Raw genomic sequence first — 11,776 nt, 5'->3', positions numbered from 1 at the left:
TAGAAATAAACATAAGCAATGAGGAAGACTTTAAATTATTCCTAAGAATATGAGAGACTTGGAGAAACTGAAAATCATACCAGGCTGTTTGATAAGAAGATAAAATAAATATACTGAATCTCCTTATTTATTTATAAATGTGATTCTAACAATTATACTAAACAAGATTGGAAGGGAGTTTAATATCTGTATTGAAAAACAAAAATGCCAGAGTGGTTTTAAAAATATGAAAGTAGGAAGGAAAATTTGGATTAAAAAAAAAAACTATACCAATAACAGGAAACTAGTTCCACCAGATTCTAAAACATAGGGGCTCAAAAATGTAAGCCGCAGCTGGGCGCCAGTGGCTCATGCCTGTAATCCTAGCTACTCGGGGCTGAGATCTGAGGATCGTGGTTCAAAGCTAGCCCAGGCAAGAAAATCTAAGACTCTTATCTCCTATTAACTACCAGAAAACAGGAAGTGGTGCTGTGGCTCAATAGGTAGAGTGCTCACCTTGAGCTGAAGAGCTGAGGGACAGAGCTCAGGCCTGGAGTTCAAGCCCTACAACTGACCAAAATATGAATAATCCTATGAATAATCAGACAGATCACTGGAATAGGATTGCCCAGAACTATACCTAAATACAAAAGAAACTAATAGTATGAAGAAAATAGTACCCTAAATCAGTCAAACGGAGTATTAATTGGTTGAGACAAATGAAGAATCATATAGGGGAAAAGTTGGATTGTGCTTTGCTTATTTGAGATTAATTTCCCTAGTAAATCAAAGATTTAAATGTAAAATGCTAAAATGTAAAGTACTAAATGATCCTAAAGATGATACAAAATCTAGAAACCATAAATGTAAAGTGGTATAAACTTTTTTGTAAAAAAATTCTTTGTATTTATAGGGTATTAATCTGAAGAAAACAAAGAACGAAATTTTACTCAAATCATTCAAAACCAAAATTAAATTATTAATGAAATACTGTAAAATGAACATCTCACTTTCCTAAAGTGTCCTTAACCTGTATGAATTCCTACCTGCCAATCACTAGCTGTACAGCAGGTAACTAATCAATAACCTTATCCATCATCACCAGACTGATTTTTCGAAAAATATGGATGCATTTCAATAGGACTCTAGAACTTAAGTTTTAACAAAAATTTAAATATACACCAACTCTCAAATTGCCTAATTCTTTCTCACCAGATCAACTATGATATGGATAAAAGACAATGATTTTTGTTGATTTTTCCACAAATTAAAATGAGTAAGGGCTGGGCGCTGGTGGCTCACGCCTGTAATCCTAGCTACTCAGGAGGCTGAGATCTGAGGATCGCAGTTCAAAGCCACCCCGGGCAGGAGAGACCCGAGACTCCTATCTCCAAAAAACCACCAGAAAACCGGAAGTGGCGCTGTAGCTCAAGTGGTAGAGTGCTCGCCTTGAGCTGAAGAGCTGAGGGACAGTACCCAAGCCCAGAGTTCAAGCCCCACAACCGACAAAAAATAAAAATAATCTAAAAAAAATAAAATAAAATGAGTAAGGAACAAATTATGCATGATTTTTAATTTCATGTAAGCTGGACAGAAGTATTTACATGTTGAAATCCAAGGCGCTGGCAATACCAGGCAAATGCTGCAATTGGGCTGTACTCTAACCCTTAAAATTATTTTTCTGTCTCTTTGCTTGCTAAGACCTCATTTTACACAGCCATTTCCTTATTACTATTATTATTATTATTATTAGCAGTACTAGGGTTTAAACTCAGGACCTTACACTTGCTTGGGAGGTGCTCTAATACTTGAGTCACATGTCTAGCCCTGTCACAGTCAATGGATAAGAAAGTAAGAACTCTCAGCTGGGTGCTGGTGACTCATGCCTGACTCATGCCTGACTCATGGTGACTCAGGAGGCTGAGATCTGAGGATTTCAGTTCAAAGCCAGCCTGGGCAGGGTCTTAAACCACCAACCAAAAGCGGTGCTTTGGCCCAAAGTAGTAGAGTGCTAGCCTTGATGAAAGAGCTCAAGGACAGGGCCTACGCCCAAAATTGAAGCCCCACAATGACCACCACCATCACCAATAACAAAAAAAGAACTTTCCAGAACTGAGAAGTCATTTTACAGTTATCTAGGCAAGGATTCTCCTGAGAATCCAAGTGGAAACTAGGAGTCCAAAAAATCTGCCACATAACACTTACACTTATTAGACAAGCATGCTATTACTTGAGCCACACCTTGAATATACTTTTTGGGGGGCTTGAACTCAGGGCCTAGGTGCTGTCCCTGAGCCTCTGTACTCCAGGCTAGTGCTCTACCATTTGAGCCATAGCGCCACTTCAGTTGAGTGGTTATTTGGAGATAAGAGTCTTATGGGATTTTTCTGTTTGGGCTGGCTTCAAACAGTGATCCTCAGATCTCAGCCTCTAGAGTAGCTAGGATTATAGGCGTGAGTTACAGGCACCTGACTGAACATACATTTTGCTGACAAAATTTCTATCATATATTATAAAACAAAAAGTTGTGGGGCTAGGAAGATGGCTCAGTGATAGAGTGCTTGCTTTGCACGCATGAGGGTTTGATTCCTTAGCACCACATAAGCAGAAAAAGCCGGAAGTGGCTCTATGGCTCAAGTGGTAGAGTGCTAGCCTTGAGCTGAAGAACTGAGGGACAGCGCCTAGGCCCAGAGTTCAGGCCCCACAATTGGCAAAAAAAAAAAAAAAAAAAAAAAGTTGTATAATTCTGACTTATGACAAAAATAACCTTTCATCAAAGCCAAAAGATAGGAAATTCCTATCAAAAGTTAATTTCCAATTTATAAAGAGTTTCTGTAGAATTATTAAGTAAAAGATCAGTAACACAAGAAACGATGAGGAAATGCACATGGACCTGGCCAAAGAAGGTAACACAAATGGCAAAGCACACGAAGAGGCACAACTGCCTCTGAAACTTGAGAAACAAACTTACTACTACCATGGACTACTTTTTATCATATCAGACTTGCAAATATCTAAAAATCTGATAACATATTCTGTCAGGCACTCTGGTGAACTAGGGGGAAATATAAACTGGCACAGTCTGTACTGAGGGTAATATGCTAATAGCTACCAAAATTATACTCTTCCTCTCTGTAATTCTATTTCAAGATATTTGTATTATCAACATACTTGCACATGCAAAGTGGCAATTGCAGCGGTTTGTACAGAAAAAAATAAAAAACTTAGAAATCTTTCAATAAGACACTGGTAATAAAAATTCTAGCACACACAAAAAATTCTAGCACATATAAAAAGTAAAATAGTAAATAGCCATAAAAAAGTAAATCTTACATATTGATATAGAAAGATCACTGAGATACACTTTAGAAAGAAAAATACAAAAGAATGTATAACAAGCTGCCATTTGATTAGAGAAAAAAAAATATGACTTTGCTCTGTGTGTGTGTGTATGTGCTCGCATGCTCCTCCTATGGCTTAGGCTCTTGTCCCTGATCTGTTCTGCTTAAGGCTAATGCTCTACCACTTGAGCCACACCTCCACTTCCAGGTTTTTGGTAGTTAATTGGAAATGAGAGTCTCATGAACTTTCTTCCCCAGGCTGGCTTCATATCACAATTCTTAGATCTTAGCCTTCTGAGTAGCTAGAATTATAGATATTGTTCCTGATGACATACAATATTCTTAAAAAGGTACACAAGAAACTTCTAATCAAGGTTCCTTATGTCAAGAAGTGGTAGGTAGTAGAAAGTTGAGTTGAGAGACTTTTTTTTTGTCAGTTGTGGAGCTTGAACTCAATGCCTGGGTTCTGTCCCTGAGCTCTTTGCTCAAGGCTAACACTCACTCTAGTGCAACTTCCAGTTTTCTAGTGGTTAGTTAGAGATAAGAGTCACAGACTTTACTGCCTGGGCTGGCTTTGAATTGGCATCCTCAGATCTCAGCCTCTTTTTTTTTTTTGGGTCCGGTCATGGGGCCTGAACTCTGGGCCTGGGCGCTGTCCCTCAGCTCTTCAGCTCAAGGCTAGCGCTCTACCACTTGAGCCACAGTGCCACTTCCGGCTTTCTTCTTTTTGCTTATGTGGTGCTGAGGAATCGAATCCAGGGCCTCAGGCATGCAAGGCAAGTGCTCTACCACTGAGCCACCTTCCCAGCCCTGAGATCTCAGCCTCTTGAGTGCCAGGATTATAGGTATAAGCCACACCAGTGCCTGGCTGGGGAGACTTTTTATATCCTTTTATATGAAAGGTTTTTGAGCAGTGAGTAGTTATAGAATTTGAATTATATATTCAGATTATAATTTTTAAAGACCTGACAAAATAAACAATGGTCATTTTATTATTAATTAAATAAACATGGGCCAGAAACCTAGAAATGAATAAACAAACTTGGATCTTCAAAAGAGACAGGATGGTATGGATTCCTTGTAGAGTTAAAGGATAGATGCCTGGACATGTATCTTAGAAGCACTTACTGTTATTGAGGTTTCATTAAGAACAGATACAAAATATTAACTTAATTTCCCTTGCCTGGTAAGAATACCAAGACTGGCATATGGGAAGGAAGGAAAGCAGGCAGGCAGGCAGGCAGGCAGGCAGGCAGGTAGATCTGGATGTTAGTGGCTCACACCTGTAATCCTAGGTACTCATGAGGCTGGAAAGACAGTGACACTTTTATCTCCAATTAACTACCAAAAAAAAAAAAAAAAGCTGGAAGGGGAGCTGTGGCTCAAGTTGTGGTACACTAACCTTAAGCAAAAAAGCTCAGTGATAGCAACTAGGCCCCAGTTCAAGCCCTAGGACCAGCAGCATAACAAAACAAAACGAAAGTAGAAAAAAGTAAAACTGAGACAAAAAAGGAGGAAGGCCCTTCCCATAAAGGAAATGCAAATCAAAACAGCACTGAGATTTCTATCTCATCCCAATAAGATTGGGCAGCTTAAAGAACGGGAATAACAAAAGCTGGCAGAGCTGGCAGGGATGGAGGAGGAAAGGAAGGAACCTTATTACAGTGCTGGCTATAATGTAAACTAGTACAACCACTCTAGAAGGCAGTTTGGAGAGTCCTTAAAAAAAAACTAAACATAGGGGCTGGGAAGGTGGCTCAGTGGTAGAGTGCTTGCCTTGCATGCATGAGGCCCTGGGTTCGATTCCTCAGCACCACATACGCAGAAAAAGCTGGAAGTGGTGCTGTGGCTCAAGTGGTAGAGTGCTTGCCTGGAGCTGAAGAGATGAAGGACAGTGCCCAGGCCCAGAGTTCAGGCCCCATGACTGCCAAAATAAAAAACAAAAACCAAAAACTAAACATAGAATTATCTTATGATACAACAGTACAACTCTTGGGCATTGCAAGTCAGGATATAGTAAAGACACTGCATGTCCATATTCATTGTCACACTATTCACAATAGCCAAGTTATGGAAACAGCCCAGATATCCTACAATGGATGAGTGGATCAAGAAAAGGTGATACATATGTACAATGGAATTTTACTGGTCTACTAGAATAATATGTCATTTGTGGGGAAATGGATGGACCTAGAAAAATTGTGTTAAGTGAGAAAGACAAACAGCGTATGTTTTCTCTCATATGTGGAAGCTAGATGTAAAATACAAACATGAATGATAACATATTCAGGGGTTAATACATTTACACACAAACAGTAAAGCAGTGTTTTTACCAAACTGTTTTTACCAAAATGAATACCAGAAGTAAAAATATATTTTGGGGGAGAGGGGGTTCAATAATGGAAGAAGGAAGGGTGAGCAAATGCAGTCTCTATACTTAATGTACATTATGTAAAAATTGGAACTATGTAACTATGTAGGGATGGGAGGGTGAAAGATTGGGAAGGATAATGGAAGGGGTGACATTATCAAGAAGAATTGTACTCATAATCTGATTTATGGATTTGTAATCTCTTTGTATAACTACTTAATCATAATAATAAAAAAATAGATAGTTAGGTGCCAGTGGCTCAGGCCTGTAATCCTAGCCACGCAGGAGGCTGAGATTTTTGAGGATTGAGATTTTAAGCCAGCCCTGGCAGGAAAAGTCCCTGAGATTTTTATCTATAATTAACCACCAAAAAAACAGAAGTGGAGCTGTGGCTCAAAGTAGTAGAACACTAGACAAGCAAGAAAGCTCATGGACAGAGCCCAGGCTTTGAGCTAAAGCCCATGACAGACAAAACACACCCCCACACCAGGTCTCAACCATATCCATACTATCCCAGGCCTTGAGCTAAAGCCCATGACAGACCACACACACACACACACACACACACACACACACACACACTCACCAACACACACACACACACACACCATATCCATACTATCCCATACCCATTCAGTTCTGGATTTATCAAGGAGCTTAATATCAGTACAGTCTTTCAAGGTAAGATAGAGCTCTCAGTTCTTACACTCCCTTCTTTTTCTCGTCATTTTCCTCTCAGATCCATCTAAATTTCAGGCATTGAGTCCATGAATTACTTGGTAGACAAATTCCTCTGGGCAAATGTTCAAGGTAAATGCCCTGAATGATCTATTCAAATTTCTCTTTTTTCTTTTTGTTCCAATACCAAGGCTTGACCCCAGGGCTTGTGCTCTCACTTGGCTTTCTTGCTCACAGCTGGCACTCTGCTACTTGTGCCATACTGCCAGTCCAAATTTTTTTTTTTTTGTCAGTTGTGGGGCTTGAATTTAGGGCTTGGATGTTGTCCCTGAGCTTTTTCCCTGGAAGCTAGCACTCTTATCACTTTGAGATAAGGTAAGAGTCTCTTAGACTTTACTGTCAGGACTAGCTTAGAACTGAGATCCTCAGATCTCAGCCTCCTGAGTAGGATTACAGGTATGACCCACCAGTGCCCAGCTCAATCCCACATTTTGCTGAATAGGTGGAGATGGAGTCTCAAACTTTTCTGCCTAGGCTCACTTTGAATCATGATCCTTTACATTTCAGCCTCCTGAGACCTCAGCCTCCTGGCATTCATTTCTTAACTGGGAGCTATGGAAGAGCTATTAGGACCCGTTCATGGTCATCAACTACTCAACAAGATGATTTAAAACAAAAAAAAAACTCCAGTGCTACCTGAATTTTTTATTTCTGGATCATCAGCAATATACCTCTGAAAGATTATTAGACTTTTCCAGATAACCACGCAGACATCCAGGTACAAAGAACAAAGAAAGGTTTATTGCTAGGAAAGGGGCCAGTCAGACCTCTTCTCACAAGGGAGAAGTGAGAAGAAACACCAGTTATTGTCTGAGGTGACCTATATAACCTAGGAGGCTTAGGAGGAGCTAGAAGGGGCTAGGAGGCAGAGACGCTGGTGTGGACATGTGGGCCCGGGGCTTCATCATGGTATAGACTAGGATTTATGGCTGCTATCCAAATAGTAGATAAGGGGTCCTGTAGGTGCCCAGACCTGAAGGTCGCTCTAAGGGGCTCTTGTTGCCTTATATGGTGGTAGCTGGCCTGGAAAAATGCCATTCCAAGGCAAAGGGGGTTGGAAGTTGATTATTTACTGCCTTTACTACATGGGCCTAGTGTTGCCTAGGAAGGGAGCAGCATGCTAAGCTGTGGAGATGGGAAGGAGTGGACTAAGCTATGGGAAGGGAGCTCATTTCACTAACAACCTCTCCACAAACATTCCTTTTTTATGTTGGCTTACCATTACTGATTTCTGGAAGATCAAACTTAGTGAAGTCCCACCACTGGAGCCGGTAGGTCGTATTGGCAATGTTACTGGCTACGGCAGACTGTCCATCACCAATCACTGCCCCTGAGGGGAAGAAGACAAAGAGCACATTACAGCATGTATCTGCATGTTTTCAATGTAGAATACAAAACAACACTGAGACTAGTAGCAAAGAAGAGAAAGAACCATACTAAGGTTAAAGAAAACTGAGGGGCTGGGAAGTTGGCTCAGTGGTAGAGCGCTTGCCTTGCATGCATGAGGCCCTAGGTTTGATTCCTCAGCACCACATAAGCAGAAAAAAAAAAGACGGAAGTGGCGCTGTGGCTCAAGTGGTAGAGCGCTAGCCTTGAGCTGAAGAGCTGAGGGATAGTGCCCAGGCCCAGAATTCAGGCCCACGACCAGACACCCCCCCGCCCCCCCCAAAAAAAACCAAACAACAATCTGAGGAGTCACATTTGGCAAGTCCTCATCTCAAAAAGAAATCAGAAATGTTTCACTAGAAATAATTCTACATGTAAATATAATCTTAATAACCAACCCTTCCTATTTTATCCTTCCTTTGTACATGACCTTCTTTCTATAAAACATCTCAAAAGGAGGTTTTCTCCAAAGGAACAGCTAGTATCTAGCTGATTTTGGATAAAGGATGTAAAGAACAAATAAGGTAATATTTGCTCATCTCTTTTGGAACCCTGGCATGTAACACAACAGATATATATGAGCCTAGCTTTGCAGCATCAGAATATATTTATTAAGGCAATCTTTTATAATCTCTTCCAGGAACTTCCTTGTATCTAGATTCACTTGTAATATTTCAGTTTAACTTTCCCTGAGATATGCACTTCTGTATGACATTTTTCCTTGGTAACCAATTAAATAAAAAAATGGATTTTTTTTAACAGGGTGACACTTTAATTTGCAGTTGTATTTCATTTACATGAACATGTCATTTTCTCCTCCTCCTCCTTCCGAGGTGCATTTCATACACAACCAACCTTCTCATCAGACAGAGCCAATCCTTCATGGAGAATAGAACATTCTTATATGCTGTATAACCTAAATGGTGTTCTCAGCTACAAAGCAACTCCTTTGAGAAATTGAATTTATTAGCAATTATTAGTCTTGAAACAATGGACAATCTGATAGCTGAATTCTTACCTAATCTCTCCTCTCTGCCTATCACTGCAAAGGCAATATATGAACAATATATATCTTTTACAAAACTCTTAATTATTGCTGTGCTACTCCTAGTGGGTCCCCTTATTTTCTTCTCAAATGACAGATTGTTCAGTTAAGAAAATGTCTTCCATATAAGCAATGAAAAGTATTCTTTTAACTCTTACCCAATTATACCAAGTCATAGTAGCAGTAGACATTTGTCAAAATTAGTTAACTGTTACTGTCTCAGTTTTAATTTGTAGGAAAAGGTATAAATAATTTTATCTGCATAGTGATGTTACTTCTATGTTATGCATTTTCAACATAAGCGGTATTCATTGCCTTCCTAATGGTGAAAACTAGTTTGTAGGGGGCTAAAAGGCCCTCAATACTTAGTTACAGTCACCTGTTCCCCTTCCAAAGATCAGAGTATAAGCTATGTATTATATGTATACCTATGATATATTATGGTTAAGAAAAAATGTATGAAAAGTGCCTTAGGCTGGGTGCCAGTGACTCACACCTGTAATCCTAGCTACTCAGGAAGCTGAGCTCTGGGGATGAAGAATCAAGGCCAGCCAGGACAGGAAACTCCATGAGCCTTTTTTTTTTTTCTTTTTTTGGTTGGTTGTGGGGCTTGAACTCTGGGCTTGGGCGCTGCTCCTCAGCTCTTCAGCTCAAGGCAAGCGCTCTATCGCTTGAGCCACAGCGCCACTTCCAGTTTTCTAGTGGTTTATTGGAGATAAGAGTGGACTTTCCTATCCAGGCTGGCTTTGACCTGTGATCCTCAGATCTCAGCCTCCTGAGTAGCTAGGATTACAGGTGTGAGCCACCGGTGCCTGGCTCCATATGAGCCTTTAGTCTCCACTTAATCACCAGAAAACCTGAAGTGGTGCTGTGGCTCAAAATGGTAGAGAGCTGCTAGTCTTGAGTGAAAAAGCTCAGGGACAGCACCCAGGCCCTAAATCTACTTTCCCCACCCCACCCCCACAAAAGAAAACAAAAATGAAAATGAAAACAAAAATGAAAATGAAAACAAAAAAGAAAAACCCAAAAAGTGCCTTAGGCAGATAATACTTAAAAGTTAAAAAAACAACAACTCTATTCTAGATAGGCCAGCACCCTAAAAGTGTTCAAATCTTGCAAATTCAAAGACCGTTCCAAAACAGTTATCTGTTTAAAAGCCAAAGACAGCAGCATCTGGGGACATAACCCATGTGCCCACTGACCTCTAATCCCTATTGAGGTCCTGCTGCCTTTAATAGTTAGATGAGGTAATTATTCATTTCATAACAGAGTAAGTTTCCCAGGTTTTCTCTGTGTTTATGTGTACACTCATGTGCAAGTCCTGGGCTTGAGCTCAGGGCTTGGGTGCTGTCCTTGAGCTTCTTTGGCTTCAGGCTAGCTCTCTACCACTTAAGCCAAAGCACTATTTCCAGCCTTTTCTGAGTAGTTTATTGGAGATAAGAGTCTCCTGCTTGGGCTGGCTTTGAATCACAATCTTCAGATCTTAGCCTCCTCCAGAGTAGGTAGGATTACAGGCCCAGCTTTCTCTTGTTCTCTTAAAAGGAACTTTTGTGTTTTGTTTTTGAGGTCTCTTTAATAATGCAAATCAGTTTTTAGTTACAAGGTCCACAACTTAGTTACCTGAAAGAATGTCTTCATTATGATCCAGGGTCTATGGTATTAGCTTCTGAATTGTTTTCTTTTCTTTCTGAACTCTGGGCCTGGGCACTGGGCCTGGGCACTGTCCCTCAGCTCTTCAGCTCAAGGCTAGCACTCTATCACTTGAGTCACAGTGCCACTTCTGGCCTTTTCTGCTTATGTGGTGCTAAGGAATTGAACCTACGGCCTCATGCATACAAGGCAAGCACTCTACCACTGAACCACTTTCCTAGTCCTGAATTGTTTTCCATACTTACGCACCTATTATTTAGGTGACTGACATCTCCCATTGACTATTAACCTCTAAAATAGCTTTAATTCCTCACCATTTCCTCTACTTTTATTAGAAATGCATATAACCCAAAAAAGGAGGTACATGAGTTTTCTTTATATATGATGAAAGAAATGCTTGTTGCTAAGAGGAAAAAAAAATAAATTGAACAAATAAACTATTTTCTAGGAGCCTATTCTGGAAAGGGTGTGAGAATTACAGACAGGGAAACAGTTCAAGAATAACCAGATGCTTTCTTAGTACTGGATCTACAACTGGTAACTCAAATATTGAGAATCCAGCCCCTGGCTCCAGCAGCATCCTGTACAGTCTATGCTCAAGAGACTTCTTCTGGAGAACAGCTGTGCAATGAAATAAATGTGTAGGGTGGCACTGTGAAGAGACTAGGGAGGGGTTCTCTACCAATGGTGCCAAAGTACTAAGGAGGAACAGAGCCTGGCACCAGAGAGTCGATTTTCACTGCCGAGTAAACACAGATTAGGGAGTGAAAGATGCCAGCAACAGATTAGAAAATTGTCACCAGGTTTTCTTCTGGAAGAACTGCAGGCCAACTGAGCCTGTCTCTTGGAAACAACAGAAAGAAAACATATCATCCTGTTTAGTAGACTGCTGGCCACTAAACTGAAGGTATAGGAAATGTTCCAGGTCCAGTTAATAGACTGAGGCAAAAAACATTTACAGAGGAGGCACTCAGCCTCAGACACCAACTCCTGAGAGACTTCTAAGGCCCCAGATTCTTCCATGCAATAAAAAGACAGTACAAACTAGACCCCGGGTTTCTCAATCTCCACACTATTAGTATTTTGGGGCTATATAATTCTGTAGAACTTTTAGCCACATCCCTGGCCTCCATCCATTAGATGGAACATTTCTCTTTTCTTTTTTATTTATTTATTTATTTATTTTTGGTCCGGTCGTGGGGCCTGAACTCTGGGCCTGGGCGCTGTCCCTCAGCTCTTCAGCTCAAGGCTAGCACTCTACCACTT

The 11,776-nt window shown here is 40.5% G+C and overlaps 1 protein-coding gene across 1 annotated transcript in view; it reads right to left on the bottom strand.

Annotated features, from left to right (window-relative positions):
- Ambra1 (autophagy/beclin-1 regulator 1) overlaps nucleotides 1-11,776 on the bottom strand; it is a 170,100-nt gene that overhangs the window by 42,337 nt on the left and 115,987 nt on the right. The window contains exons 11-12 of the mRNA XM_013029964.1: nucleotides 11,233-11,249; nucleotides 7,649-7,759 (exon numbers count right to left, since the gene is read on the bottom strand). Of these exons, the coding sequence (XP_012885418.1) occupies nucleotides 7,649-7,759; nucleotides 11,233-11,249 (128 nt within the window). The remainder of the gene's footprint in view (nucleotides 1-7,648; nucleotides 7,760-11,232; nucleotides 11,250-11,776) is intronic.

The sequence above is a fragment of the Dipodomys ordii genome, unplaced genomic scaffold, assembly GCF_000151885.1.
Source record: "Dipodomys ordii isolate 6190 unplaced genomic scaffold, Dord_2.0 Scaffold125, whole genome shotgun sequence".
NCBI classification, from domain to species: Eukaryota; Metazoa; Chordata; class Mammalia; order Rodentia; family Heteromyidae; genus Dipodomys; species Dipodomys ordii.
The sequence above is the reverse complement of the archived record's forward strand: the minus strand, read 5'-3'. Positions and strand labels throughout refer to the sequence as shown.